The sequence below is a fragment of the Aptenodytes patagonicus genome, chromosome 7 (assembly GCF_965638725.1).
Source record: "Aptenodytes patagonicus chromosome 7, bAptPat1.pri.cur, whole genome shotgun sequence".
Taxonomy (NCBI): Eukaryota; Metazoa; Chordata; class Aves; order Sphenisciformes; family Spheniscidae; genus Aptenodytes; species Aptenodytes patagonicus.
The window spans coordinates 57,272,452-57,288,137 of NC_134955.1; the positions used below are offsets into that span (position 1 = coordinate 57,272,452).

The window sequence follows — 15,686 nt, forward strand, 5'->3', positions numbered from 1 at the left end:
GCATTGCAGTACAATCAGTTCATGACAGAATTGAAAATGAAATGAACACTGAAATGCCACTGCTTCTTTTCAGCAATGTCAAAAAGGAAGAAAATATGTAAATTTATACTATTACATTATACTCCAATTAACTGGACCAGCCAAAATTACATAGTATGGTAACTGCAAATGAAAATGATGCATTGCTACTTACTTGCATTGACTTATCACCACTTCTTGAGAAGGCATTCAGGAGGTGCCAAATTGCAAACATGGAACTCATTCCTGTGCAAAATGCTCAAGCTTTGAGCTCTCACTAAAGCAGAGCTCTCTAATTACTGGGCAGAAGTATGAACTGCAGCAAGTATTTTTACATCAGAAAATATTTCATGTCATTAAACCTGCAGGTATTTGTCCTCTCAAAAGCACCTCCTTCTGCTTACAGCAAGCTGTTTAATGAAATAACCAGGTCTTCAAAGCGTACCACAACTTAAAGATTCCAGTGAATTAAAACAAAACTTTGTAATACCACCTGTCACCCAATGCAAGAATTTGTTTGTAACTGGAGTTTTATGAAAAATAATAAAGCAGACTGCAGAAGTCTTCCCAGCAGAGAGGACATTTTCAAATCATTTACTCTCCAACCAGATTCTTTGGTGTTCAGGAATAGCTAGTACAATATCGAGATGAACAAGCAGTAACTGTTTTCCTTCATACACTCCTATTTGTCCTGTAAGGCCCATCAGCGAAGTTTTTGCTAGTGGCAGGTATTAAAAGAGAGGGAAACTACTTCCTCATCACCCGTAGAGACTGAAGTCTGATCAAAAGCATCTGATGGAGATGCTATGTGGAAAATCTCCACTGAAGTCTGATCAAGAGCAGGATTTCCACTTATGACATGCAAAGGACTATGACAAACTTACGTTCTGGCTAGTCATCCAAAGTGTTAAGTTGTTGAAATTCAAAATGAGTATTTTTCTACTCACAATAGTCTTTACTTTTTATCCTCCAGTTTTTGCTAATACAAGGAAAAAAGTTTATGCCTGCACAGCTAGTGCCAAGCCTTTTAACTGCCCAGAAATGGCGCAATGTCAGTTGCTTAATAAAGCTCTGTGGAGACCCTGGTCACCTATTAAACTGTAAATAATGTCAGCACCAACTTTGATTTTTGAAGTTTTGTTGTCTTTTTTTTTTTTTTTTTAAATCCTCTCACCCATCCCCAGTTCAAATTAAAATGACCCCAAATACTCATTGCCAAATAACTGAAAATGCACAATTTAAATTAAAAATATCTTGAGAGAGCAGCAACTTTGCAAAAATATGAACTTTAAATAAAAGCAGATTATTAAAATGAAGTTTGTATAGAATTTTAACTACAAAATTATGAAACAATCTGTTTTTACTTTGCTTAGGATTTCTCATTCTTACATAGAACTGTTGGCCACAATAATATTTAATTGCTGTTTTCCTGAAGAATAGTTATTTTTAGCATTGTAATTAGTGTAACAGAAGACAAAAGTGTTTTTGCATATAATGAGTACTTTAAACAAATTTAAGACACTCTTCTGTAGGATCATCATCAAATGATGCTCTTTTCAATAATTTGTATAAGCTTCTAAACCACATAAAGTATAATGCACGTTACATTTTATTCACACTATAAAAAAGCACAATATACAGGCCATATCTTTTAAAGTGCAACACAACAGAACATTTCTGCAACATTCAGGTTCTTCAAAGACCCACAAAAGTAGGTAATTAATATTTAGGAACAAATCCTGTTCACAGGTGTATTAACACTGAAGCTAAATTCTGAATGGTTATCAAGCTTGCCCTTGCTGTAAGTGCCACGCTAAAAGCGCCACGCTAAAAGCGATGTTTATGACCACTAAACGATATTATCTTATCTGCTTTCATATTACATACACTTCATGTCTCCTGTCCAAAATGAAAGCTTTTATCCTTTAGTCTGTGAAGAGCATCTGCAGAGCCCTTTATTGAAGACAGGTCTTTGACTATGCTCAGAAAACATCTTTAAAGTATATTTAGTTTCACCATACAGGTTACTGCTTCAGATGTTAAATCTACCAAGAAAAATATGGTAAACGGAATAGAGCAAGCATGTCTCTGAGTTGGCAGCGCATGCTTCGCTATGTTTGGCACTATCTACCAAATGTATTGGTAACACACAGCATAAGCAAGTACCAATTTGCTTTTCACTTCATAAATATTTTTGGTTGGATGTTTTGCTATTAATAGTTGAAAACCTCATTTGTTCCTGAGATGAGCATGACAAAACAAAGTGAGCTCCATCTAAAGCTGCCAACGGGACAATCTTCTGCATTTCCAGCCTTGCTACCTGCCTGCTGAGCCAGATTTATAATCTCAGTCCTCCCCAAGGCGCCACTTCTGAGACTCTTCTTGACGCACATCTGGCCTGATCTGGTTTCTCATTCCACCTAGAACATTTGAGGTTGCCTCTGTTGCAACAATGAAAGGTTTTACCACAGTTGGTGGAATTTGGCGGAGAACTCCTCCTACTGCTCCAGTTACTCCTCTGTTTTCATGCTCACGAGCAGCAGTCTCATAAATGGTTTGGGCTGTGTCTGTAATCCCCTTCAAGAAATTAACAGAAATTGGTTACACTGAAAAAGAAAAAGCAACCTCTCCTAATTTTAAGGGAAACTTAAACTGCTCAGCATTTATCTTTTGTGATTTGTATTATAACTGTAGTACAACTATACTGATACAAATACAATTTAGTTGTTCTAATGAGGCTTAAAATAACACTACTATGAATTTACAGATGAAAATATTTCATATAACTTCTGGTGGCACTTCTTGTGCATAAGGGAAGAAGCTGTGGGGTACTGTGAGCTAGTAAAAAAATGACAGAATTCACTGAAAACTCCCCAGCTGAGACCTAACTTCCTAGACACGATATCAGGTGCAACTAACTGAAAGTACAACACAAGAAGTACAATAAAAACAGGTCAGCATTCTAATTTTTAATACACTGTCATGGTAAAGACAGCTTTCACTTGTTTTAAATCCAGCATTATGCTTAAACTCTAACAAACTCAGAATTAACAGTAACGGAGGGGGGGATAGGAAGGGAAGGACAGATGACACAGGACAGGAAATCAGGTTTACATGTCTCAGAATAACTGTAAACCCTCACAACTGTAGAACACTGAAGTCCTATTTACGTTTATCTGCATAACATCTTAGTTTATTTCTGCTTCTCTGATTTTTCCATGCAAAGTTTCTGTTCATTTAAGACTACTGATGAAGACAGTCTTCTTCAAAACTTAAATCCCCTTCTTCATTTGGTCAGCTTGAACTAACATCTGATTTTTTTTTTTTTTTTTGAGGGGATCAAGTGCACCCTCAGTAAGTTTGCAGACGACACCAAGTTGGGCGGGAGTGTTGATCTGCTCGAGGGTAGGAAGGCTCTGCAGAGGGACCTGGACAGGCTGGATCGAGGGGCCCGGGCCAACTGTATGAGATTCAACAAGGCCAAGTGCCGGGTCCTGCACCTCGGCCACAACAACCCCATGCAGCGCTACAGGCTTGGGGAAGAGTGGCTGGAAAGCTGCCTGTCGGAAAAAGACCTGGGGGTGTTGGTTGACAGCTGGCTGAACATGAGCCGTCAGTGTGCCCAGGCGGCCAAGAAGGCCAATGGCATCCTGGCCTGTATCAGAACTAGTGTGGCCAGCAGGAGTAGGGAAGTGATTGTGCCCCTGTACTCGGCCCTGGTGAGGCCGCACCTCGAATACTGTCTTCAGTTTTGGGCCCCTCACTACAAGAAGGACGTTGAGGTGCTGGAGCGTGTCCAGAGAAGGGCAACGAGGCTGGTGAGGGGTCTGGAGAACAAGTCTTCTGAGGAGCAGCTGAGGGAACTGGGACTGTTTAGCCTGGAGAAAAGGAGGCTGAGGGGAGACCTCATGGCTCTCTACAACTACCTGAAAGGAGGTTGTAGCGAGGTGGGTGTCGGTCTCTTCTCCCAAGTAACTAGCGATAGGACGAGAGGAAATGGCCTCAAGTTGTGCCAGGGGAGGTTTAGATTGGACGTGAGGAAAAATTTCTTTACTGAAAGAGTGGTTAAACATTGGAAGAGGCTGCACAGGGAAGTGGTTGAGTCCCCATCCCTGGAAGTATTTAAAAGACGTGTAGATGAGGCACTTAGGGACATGGTTTAGTGGGCATGGTGGTGTTGGGTCGATGGTTGGACTCGATGATCTTAGAGGTCTTTTCCAACCCTAATGATTCTATGATTCTATGATTTTATTTGCTGTCTTAGGAAATAATTCTTAAATTTGGTTAAGGACAATTACTTTTGCACTCACCTCTTTTACTACACTGTATGCTTTGGCTACACCTTCCCGTAGGTCTACTGGCTGATGAGCTAAACGATGGCGAGGGAATCGTTTGATCTTTTTTGCTTCAATAAAAGTAGGCCCTGGTGATACCATGTCGTATGCAGTTTCTGCAGCTGCCTGAAAATCAGGAGCGAATGGAAAATATATAAGAAGTCTTACAGCATCCAATCACAAATTTAAACTACTAACAGGGTGACATAATCAAAATAAAAGAATTTTAATTACACAAATAATATTCATTTACATCAGATTAAGGTTTTGTACGAGGACTTCTGGAATGGGTGCAGCTGTAACTACACATTAAGTTCCATAATGAAATAACGAATGTTGTAGGTTTTGGTAGAGTTTTTTTCCCCCTAATTTCCATTCCTTCAAAGGCATCCTTCTAGTCTGCACAAAATGCTCAAGATAAAAACTGAAACATTTGATCAATGGTATGTTTTTCTCACAAACACACAAACATACACATTAATTCCACTCATGAATAACACCACTGTTTGTTTGGGGTTTGGTTTTTTTGGTTGTTTTTGGTTTTTTTGCTTTTACTGTATACGTTCAAAGCTTAGGCACATCTACAATTTTTGCAAAGTTAGGTTGTAAAAGTGTATTTTCATTATGTATTTTACATTAAGGAACATAAATTTATTAACACTTTAATCCAAGATTACTTTAGGGTTAAATCCAGAAAGCTTTATAAGACTTCGTGTACATCAACACAGTTAGTTTTGTTTTTTAGGCATTTTTTTTGTTTGGTTGGTTTTGTGGTTGGGTTGTTTTTTGTTTGTTTGTTTGTTTTTAAATAAACACACAGATAAGCTGAAATTTTAAAAAAAGTTTAAGAATCTATTACTGGAAAATACACATATGCGAAGAACTCAGTGATTTTTTTAGTGCAGCTGAGTATTTTAGTATTAAACTGTACATTGTAATACATTAAAGACATTAAGAAACATGTAACAGCTTAGGTGTTCAGCAATATTTTAACACAATTTTCTAACTATTGCATTTGATGCCACCTCAGACTGCCGCAAGCTTTGCCCAGTTTCTGCTTTCCTATTTATACAGTTGCTTTTTCCTTTTTTTTTTTAAAGACATGCTCCCAACCTTAAACATATAGCGTTAAGATATTAGCTTAATATAGAGCGCTTAGTAGCGACACTTCTCATTTTATGTCTAACTCCAGAAGTAATACACTATACCTGTATAGTCCGAACCATTCTGTTTGTTAGCTCCAGTGCTGCCATTGCAGTAGAAGTACCAAAAGAAGCTGCTCCTCTTTGAAAGCCTCTTACAATACGGCCATCCTTTCGGTACTGCTCTATTGGTAACCACACCAAGTCTTTCAGACCTTGGACTGAAAATTAAGACAGAACACCATAGTTAGAAAGTTCTCTTAGATAAGCAGAATGCCTTAAGAGGAAGTGAAAACAAGTATCAGCATTGGTTGGGGGGGGGGGGGGGGTTGATTTGGTTTATTTGTTCGTTTAAAACAACCGCCATGTGTGCCTGAATAGAAATAAGAATTAACTTACCTAACTGCACTAGCGAATGCATAGGCCCTACTCCTCCCAAAATTCCTGGTAGCTGGTTTTTCTTTATATCATTAAGCCATTCACTGATGGCATAGGAGAACAATTTATCCACACCTAATAAACTGAAGTAAATAAAATTATTATTTTTTTAAAAACATACAATTCCTAATAAGACAAATGCATTATTCATTCAAGTAAACAAAGATGCCATTTAAACAAAAGGAAAGCTGTTTTCAAGTGTCATCTTTTGTTGCTGTTGGCTAACCCAAGTGTTTCATGTGTATGTGCTTCATAAAACAGAAGTTCAAGACCGCATAATCACATCCAGTTCAATAGGAAGTAAACATACAACTAAAATTAAAAGAGTTTAGCACCAAGACTAGCACATATACTAAATACTGTCCTGAAAAACAGACGTTCTTCTTGAACGCTATATATTTGACAAAAAGTAGAATCAAGAAATATTTGTGAGGTCAAAAACTGTCCTGGATTTTAGAAGTGCATCTTATCAGAGAATTTGCTTTTTGCTTGCTACATTCAGTTATTCACCATAAACTTGTTCAATTTGCAATACCAATGTTAATCTACAATTCGATAAACTTACCCGTGTCTGTAACAAAGTCTCTTCAGCTTTAATTCTGAGCAGTTTAACTGAGCAAGCCCAATAAGAATCCCAGCTAGTGTTCCCTGTAAGTGAAATATTTTGTTATCACATGAGCTTATTCATCCTGTACAATCTATAGGTGAGAAATAATTTCATCATCTCAACTCTTATTGCAGGTATTTCTGCCTAAACTGATTCTCCCCCAGTCTCCCAATGATACTCGTTACAGCGCTATGTTACATGAAAACTTGCAAAAGATGGAATCTGGCTTAATCAGCTACTCTAAGAAAAAATTCCAGATACAAGAGGGCTTCTTCAGAAATATTAAGATGTAACAAATTATGTAAACATAGCTCTGGTATTAGTGTGTTCCAGGCATTCTAAAGCTGTTATTTCATGCTTTGATTTCTTTGGCAGCAGTGCAAATTCAAGAAGTTACTGCTTTTACTTGTCCATATTTTCTTAATGATTTGCCATGACAGAGTACAAATCTGGTTGGGAAAACAGGATTTTTTGAGGTCTGCTCTGTAAACTCAGTATGATAACCAATACATATTTTAAAAAGAACTATGAGCATTTTTTTAATCTGTATTAGATTCTGCCATTGCCACCGAAGCCCATACATTACTAGACTGCAAGGGAAGGAAACAAGGGCGGAGGGGGGGATGATAATACTTTATTCTGGCATTAATGAGGAAGAAAATAAAATGCACAATTCTGATATCAGATAGTTGTAACATCCTTTGAGGGACACCACAGCTGTGTAGAAAGATTTCCATCCAGTCACTGAGTTGATAAATGTGACTTTCAAGTCTAATTCTGAGTTAATCGTACCTAGAGGATCCACCCCCTAGTTTTCAAATTAAGAGTGGAACAAGGTTAAGCTTTATTGAAACTCAGACCAAAAAAAAAAAAAAAAAGTTCTACATTTCTCAAGATCACATCAATAGTGGGTAGGGAGCACAGAAATATACCCCAGCTCATGGGGGGAAAAAACAGAAACAAACAACATCAGTATTTTGTTCTACAGCATCAGCATTATACACAAACCTGATCCATTGATACATGTTTGCCATGGTAGTCAAGCCGTATTGGAACTTCTGATGTAAAACGAAATTCTCTGGGATATACAAAGGAAATTTTACAGTGAGAAACATGAAAAGGAAATAAAAATATCCTTCCAAAAAGAAACCCATGGTTTCCCATCCTCCTGGAATAGGATGCCATACCCTTTTCTGTAAACTATAAATCCTCTAGGTACCATGTTAGTACTTCAGAGTAAGTGTACAAAATACAAAGGCAAATTCACCTTTTCTTGGTTTATTAATATTCTAGTCAAGGTTAGCATTTATAATAAATTTAACAGTCCTGCAAAAGTTCTACTAATCCTGCAGGTGAACATCTTCCCTCAATTTTCACAGCACGAATTTCAGTTACAAAAAAGAGTATGGCTAATGATGGTTCTGTGGGCAAAATTTAGTCCTGCAGCTGGAACTTATTAAAAAAATTCTGTTAGTGATGTATGTGATGAAATAGAACCATAGACATTCTCTCATAATTTGGCTCTGCACTGCCTACTAAAGTACATATCTGTTGTTAGAGGCACTTATGATCTGAATAGACAAGGACAAAATTTCTGCGTAACAAGCTGAAATTTTTATAATCACTTCCCAGTCAGGACTACATTAGAGTTTCTCTTGTGATATGTTAATCTCGTACCTCTCCCATGACATCCTTTTCCTTTACATACTCTCATCTCTGGTTATATTATGTCTAACAATGTAAGTTAGATTTAAGAGTACAAAGACTGCTCTTTTCATTTATTTGTAAAACATCTCATTACTGGTTCTGTACATGGCAGAGCTTTAATTAATTTTATTTTCTTGTGCACAGTAGTGCACCAGAGTTAAAAAATCATTAGTTACCTTCCAGTGATAGAAACAAATATATTTGTTTTCCACAGTCAGTCAACAAACAAACAAAAAAATGCACCTTGTCATAAGGCCTGAATACTTTATCATTACACTATCTGAAAACATTCAGCAGAACAGCTGTGTGTCACCAGAAATCTTGTAATGAAAGTTTACCTGAAAAATACTGGCTGATCACTGTATGATGTCACTTCTTGTGAGAAATGATGATCATCTCCATTAACCACATCCATAGAATCAATGCTACCATTTTCATTTGCTTGCTTATATGATGAGAAGGAAATGACTGGACTTGGGTCCTTAAGGCTGCTGACATGCCTGGGCAAACTACACGTAACTTCAGCACCAGGAGACTTTTTAACTAAGATAAGAAGTTATACACAGTAAACTGACTCATATTTTTCACAGTGATTACAAAAAAGATTGTGTTTATACTGTGTCCTTAGTAAGCTCTAGTGCTTATTCATAGGAATTACTAGCAGGACAATATTTAGATTCTCTTAGTAAGACAGTATCTTAGTTATCAATAGAAATTATTACAAGAAGCTGAAGTTGAGGTTTATGCATCAGCATAAATAATCCATCTAGTTTTAAAGGCAGTATTGCAGAGTACTTCCATTACCTATGCATTTCAGTATGATGTCTCAACAGAAATAGGTAAAGTACAGCTGCTAACAAACTCACAAATATAGTTATTAGAGGATATATGCTTTTCAATATATACTGGTTTTCGCATCAGATGGTGTAGTTGATTAGAAGTACTGCTTTAACTGTATACATACATTGTACTGCTTATTTATAATCTTGAACTCTGTTCCTTTCTCTAGGGGTTACACAACTTCAAGCTATTAGACAGACATACTCTTTTATGCAAGGGGTATTAAATAATGTATTTGTTTTATCTAATAATAACTTCTAATATCATATATACAGTCCTCAACTTTTTCAGAAGTTCTTATTAAATATGCTCCAATTTTGGTGAAACTTTTTATACAATGCAGATCCCAGGTACTGAAGACCTTTGTTGGTATTTATAAAATGCAAAACTAAAATACCCAAAGTTTCTGCGTTCTAACAAATTAGTTACTAATGTTGGGGTTTGGTCACTAACATCAGTTTGTTTACACACACGATATTCACATGTGAATTTATAGACATGTACACACATTAAAGGAGAAAAAAGAAGCACTTTCATATTAGATTTTTGAAAAGTATACCTTCAGGATCTGGAGTAACTAAGAGTTCTACTTCTGTAGAGAGGCTAGTGAAAAAATCCTTCAGGAAAAACAAGGCATCCTAATGTCAAAAATAAAATACAATCAGGTTAAAAAAAAAAAAAAAAAGAAAAATAGCCAATTCTTTAAAAAAATATTATCTATTATTCCAGCATTTTATTTCTATATGGATATGAATCAAAACACATTTCTTCTTTCTGATCCTTTAACAAGTGCAGAAGCCACATAGAAATCTAGGACAGAAACCAGAAAGACCCTCTTGGTCATTGCCCCCTGCTACATGTAATATGGTTTCATAGTCTATCTAGCTCTGTCTTAAAACTCCAGGGTTGTTTTCATCATCTACTCTCATTTTGGAGACTGTTCCAGAACCCAAGTGTTTTAATGGCTATCAACTTTTCTCTGATTTCCAATACAAGGGTATTCAAGTATAGTTTATGTTCATCTCTAATACTGCCAATGTCAGACAAATTATTCCAGATCAGATCTCGCCACTGCTTCATTAAAAGTCATTAATATCTCTGCTGTTAATGTCTTGCCAGTCAGATGCATCACACTGGTGCCTTGTTCATGGTATAATTAATGACACCTGGACTTTCTTTTCCTTTTTTTGTTTCCAGCTGATAAGCAGACAGTTTAAGTAGTAGTAATAAGAGTTTCTAACATGACTGCATGCAGCCCTGTGCTTCCAAGAAAGCTGTGGTTAATTTTGCAGAAGTTGTAAAGGTGAATTTTGTTTATGGTACAAAAGATAAGAGACTTAGAAAAGTAATCAAGAGCAAACATACTTCCTCACTAGATGGCAGTATTTCCATGCTATTTTTCTAAATGACATTATTACAAACTATATATAGAGTTCATTTTTTCTAACAGTAAAATGAAAACCTGGTCTCTAATGTGTGTTGAGGGAAACAGAAGGTAGATATGTAACTCCTAATTGTGCTCTTGAAAAAACCCACATCTCTCTGCAGATGATAAATTAAGCAAGAAATGCCTCAACAAAGAGTAATAACTGCACTTTAAATTTGAATCTACAAACATATGTAGCTTCCTTACTGGTGTAGAAAAAAAACCCCAACTGTTTCTTGAGTATATGAAAAATACTTTGCACAAAGGCTTGCTAAAGAAAGTAAAACAATTTCTCCCATTTCTGTTCTTCAGGCCACTGCAGTTGATAGCAAGACGAAAGCCTTCGGAGTACAGAAGCAGTCCTCAAGTGTCGAGTGCCCTTGACTAAAATGTTGTGAACAGCTTCTGGATTAATGATTAACTTTTTTCAATTAAAACCACCAAAGCTACTTCATGAACAAACAAAGCAAAATCATTCAAGAATGAGTATATGCTTTTTAAAAGCCACGATTTCAAAACGTTAGAGATCATCAGAACTCTCAGGAGGTAAACTGGCATTATTGAGTAAACAGCCAGGTCTATAGATATTCTTATTTTTAAATTAAAAAAAAGGCTAGTCTCTGTAATAGCTGGAGCAGAAGACAAGTTTTAACATGGATATAAACACAGCGGCAGAGATCCAAAGATATGTGTGATTGATCACAAATAAAAAAGGTATCAAACCAAGAAAACCACCCCATAAAACATGTCTGATGGTTACAAGTATCCAATAAAACAAACAAACAAAAAATAAAAAAAACAGTATCATTAAATAAGTAAAAATTTATTTTATTTTTTTGCATTGGCACAACCAACCTGGTCAATATTGAGGCGAAGTGGCATTAGTGAAACACGTAAACAGCATTCCTGTGGGGATCTACCAGACTCTGGACGGACATGTAATGCTTTAACTGTTAACTGAGAAAAAGCAACAAGATAAATAAAAGTAGTAACATTCACAATTATTAAATCTCAGAACACTAGCTAGGATAAACAGTTACTGCAAAATCTCTGTACTAAACTGATTCCACTTACCAATTATAAAGCTAGTGTTGAATAAATAACTTATTATGGATGTTATAAAAAAGAAAATTAAAATAAGAAAACCAAAAAAACCAAATTAGTAAGTCCTTTATAGAAGCAGTAAGACTACAGCATATCATAAAACTACAACTCTGCATGTGTAGTGAAAAGTCTAATTATACTCATACAAGCATGTTTGTTGAAAACCAAAATCTGAAAGCTACTGAAGTAGTCCTGCACATCTACTGTTTTTAAACTGACAGAATCTCAAAAACATTAATACCTGACACACTAATATTCAAACTGACTTTTTAATTAGTTTTAATATCCACAAGGAATCAAGCAAATAACTATCAACAAGTTATATTACTTCAATGTTCCATGACTTCATTGTCCTTCTTCTGCAAGATTAAGAAATGTATACAATCTCCACAATGATAGATAGATTCCATAACTGTACCATGTTTGAATGCGCTTTTCTGGGCATCTCCTTACTGCAGTAGAGATAGAGAAATTTATTCATCTGTGATGTAGCTAAGCGATCTCTAATCTCCAGGTCTTGAACAATAAAAACCTGCCGTGACACTGGCTGCTCCAACAGACTGGATTCACCTTCTGCACCACCTGGAGGGTATACCTCATGCTGGAATTTCACCTTTTAAAAAGAAAAGAAAACCAGCATCATCAGCTTCAGTGAAAAACAACCTTTAACAATAGAATATTACTTAAAAAAAACAAACCAAACCAAACAAAAAAACAACCATGACACGTAAGAACTTGAAAAGCTGTCTACTATTTTAAATTTACAGGAATAATATTAGGATATCTAAAAAGTATTCTGATTTTTGCACGTCTAGCAGTAGAAATCTTCCAATTCCTAGTTGTGTACATGTTCATGTTTTAGGATGCAAATTCGAGCCAAAACAAAGAGTCAGTGTAAGAAAAAGAACAAGTTTTGCTTTTCGTTTTAGTATCAGCTCTACTTTTTCCTCTCAATCCTGACATCTTTCTTATATCATGTTGAAGCCTGTACCAGGCAACCTTGCAGTTCTTGAATCCTGCACCTTCTATGCTTAGGAAAGTAAGGTTTCTTCCCTATCGAGGGACTTCTCAAGTAGCTTCTTCCAGTCTCAGTTTCCTTTTTCTTTACTCATTTTAGTCTGCATAAATTCTAATCCATTACCTTTCTTAAATTCTAAAGAATTCTGAATTCTCTCCTTTGCCTCATCTTTTGATGCGGTTCTCATTTTCAATCAAAGACCTGTGGTTACCTACACAAATCATTCCCTGTCTCAATAACCCCCACAGCATCTTTGCCTGCAATGTCATGAAGCAGAGCACACATAGCAAGCAGAACAGTGGCCTCTACTGGCCAGATACTGAGATGTTAAGAAACACTGTATTTAAGTGCCCTGTACTCAAGATAAAGTGTTCATTATCACATGTAAGTGTTGAAGAGAAAAATAGATGTTTATCATAAACACTGCTCAGAAACTTCACGTTTTTGACACTCTTCTTAATTTCTTGTTTAAACATTATTATTAAGCCTTGTACCAAGTTAAGGGTACAAGTTGGGGGGGGGGGGGGGAGGGGAGGGCAGGGAGACACTATGTCTCAGTACTAACACCAACTCATTAAATACCTGCAAATTAAGAGAGATTGCTATACTTCTACATATGAAGTTTTCCACGTGGAATATTAAACTCTTCCTTTTTTCTCTTTTTTATTGCAGTGTCATGGGTTTTCTAGAAAAGGCTAGAACAAGTATCAAACATTTCTGGCAAATTTGAAGTGCTAATGGGATTAATTTTAAGCTCTAGAAATGCACGTGGACTATAAAAGGCAGTTATTTTTATGTAGTAACTTTCATGTTTACAGAATGTTTGAGAAAACCTTATTTTAAAAAGGTTCTGTTATCGATCCATTTAACATGAAATTTGGTTAACGCCTTGCCAATATTCTTCACAGCACCAGAATCAAGCATCTAGTTTCTATGTTAGAGCTAAGCACAGGCTTAAAAACAGTAACATACTTATGCCTGAAGGGTGCTAAATATGTTAGGGGAAATAGAGGAATGATATTGTAATATAAGGGGATGTTATTTAATATCCAGTTATCATCAACTGATACAGAGTGTCTCAACAGATCTACATCCCCGTTATTTTGCTAGAATACTTAATTTAATAATAGGTGTATCAATTCAGAGTAGAACTAAAGACAGAAAAACAGAACAGCAGTTGTAAAACGTGGTTATAATAAACAAAAACTTTAATACTACTATAATAAATATCCTTCATCTTTAGAAAAATGTTTGTTCAGCAAGTAAACAATACTGTGCTAGAAGAACAAATACATCTTTTGTTAAACAAATTCTAAATTCATCACCTTCAAAGTGATTGCCTAGATGTAGATACTAATGGAAGAAATCCTACTGAATTTTAATGGAAAGCTGTTCTCAAACAGATATAACATGTAAAGATATTCACACAGACAGTCATGGCTGAAGCTGTTTCTGTCATTCACCTTGCTTAACTGTATTTCCATTAGGAAGTCTGGGTTTCTTCCTCTTCCCCCACATGCTGTACTCCGTCCATGCCTCGTTGGTGTATGAGAAGGAGAACTATGGGGGCTTCTGGGGAAATAAAAAAGAAAAATACACTTTTGCAGATTAAACTTAAAGCTATCTCACTATTAGTCTAACACTAAAAGTGTGTATGTTTCACTGGATATAACTTATTAGTATTTTAATGGTTACAAGAGAAAAATACTAGAAAATAAATAAAAAAAAATACTGGAAGTTGTGTTACTGTTAACCAAATAATTTCTTTTTATTGTTCAAGCACTGCTTACTTAAGCAGAATGCTAGGTGTATGCTTCCCACCAAATTAACGTTCATAAAACATTTCCTTAATTTTGGCTGTGATATTAATTACTCTTTAACTTACATGACATCCAGAAAACCAGACTCCAGCTACCATAGTGATAGTCTCTTATGCTCCTTAAGCCCCAATCTCTTCAGGAAAATTTAACTTCTAATACAACCCTTAAAAGCAAACCCATCCCTCCATCTCCAAAAAACCACCAAAACCAAACCCAGCTTGTCCAGGTTAAGACACAGGAAAAATACACTCTGGTGTGTGGAGCTTAACTGAATAAGAAGATTCTAGATGATCTTTAAGGTTCTTTGCAACCTAAACCATTCTATGATTGATTCCTTGTGAGGAGGGAGTGAAGAAGCAAGTGAGGGAGACTTGAGATTTAATAGCGAGATTAACCTCAAATCAAAAAAAAATTAAGTAGTTTTAAATGTTCTAATCTACAGAATTACATCAAACACTTACACGAAACTTTTAGCTGGAGATGATGGTGGTGCAGTCCCAAAATCTCTTCCGCCATAAAGATGCCAAATAAGAGAGATTTCCTTTACAACATAGCGTACCAGAGGAACAGGAAAATGAAGGGGAGCTTTGCTTGTATCTGTTTTTTTTATAGGTTGGCTGAAATGATTTTCCTTTATGATAATTGCATCATCAACCATTATTTTTATTACTGGCTCCTCCTCTTTTTCCTGATTTTAAAAAAAAAAAAATATAGCATTGAGAAGGTGAAATCTGCTTTCTTTATTGAGATATCTCATTCTTTCCTATTAAAAAAAAAAGAAACTATTCTGTACTGTCTTCTAAAGCTTATACAACACAGGCTTTGTTTAGGAACCATTCTTATAAAGTAACTTAAAGACAAAAGCACATAAAAATAAACTAGAAGCCGAGAAGTAGTTAAAAAAAATTTTCTCATCCAAACTGTAAACAAAACAAGAGTCAAAAAACAAACAAAAAACCATGGAAGAACCCAGGCTACCATATTAGCACTTTTGGAAACAAACAAGCTCAAAGATAACTGGGCAAATACAGGTTCTAATCAAGGATCCAGAACTACTTCTGTCTATTAAGAGGAATACAACCAGAAATACTATGAAAAACATGAACACAAGCTGTTTTCAAAGAGTTTGAGTAATTTCCTAAATATTTAATGCAGTGGACAGACAGTGGTGTAAAGTGACACACAAGCTTTTCCAAGCTTTTCTCTGAGGTTTGGCATTGAAAGCTTAGACT

General features: G+C 35.9%; 1 protein-coding gene across 3 annotated transcripts in view; it reads right to left on the minus strand.

Moving 5' to 3' along the window:
* Window positions 1-1,609: 1,609 nt before the first annotated feature.
* ATG2B (autophagy related 2B) overlaps window positions 1,610-15,686 on the minus strand; it is a 47,151-nt gene continuing 33,074 nt past the window's right edge. For 2 of the 3 annotated variants that reach the window (XM_076345393.1, XM_076345391.1), the window contains exons 31-42: window positions 14,916-15,142; window positions 14,098-14,206; window positions 12,035-12,229; window positions 11,368-11,469; window positions 9,646-9,724; window positions 8,585-8,789; window positions 7,548-7,617; window positions 6,498-6,580; window positions 5,894-6,015; window positions 5,561-5,715; window positions 4,329-4,478; window positions 1,610-2,595 (exon numbers count right to left, since the gene is read on the minus strand). In XM_076345393.1, the coding sequence (XP_076201508.1) occupies window positions 2,365-2,595; window positions 4,329-4,478; window positions 5,561-5,715; window positions 5,894-6,015; window positions 6,498-6,580; window positions 7,548-7,617; window positions 8,585-8,789; window positions 9,646-9,724; window positions 11,368-11,469; window positions 12,035-12,229; window positions 14,098-14,206; window positions 14,916-15,142 (1,728 nt within the window). In that variant the 3' untranslated portion in view covers window positions 1,610-2,364. The remainder of the gene's footprint in view (window positions 2,596-4,328; window positions 4,479-5,560; window positions 5,716-5,893; window positions 6,016-6,497; window positions 6,581-7,547; window positions 7,618-8,584; window positions 8,790-9,645; window positions 9,725-11,367; window positions 11,470-12,034; window positions 12,230-14,097; window positions 14,207-14,915; window positions 15,143-15,686) is intronic. The other variant, XM_076345392.1, reaches the window with a different exon arrangement.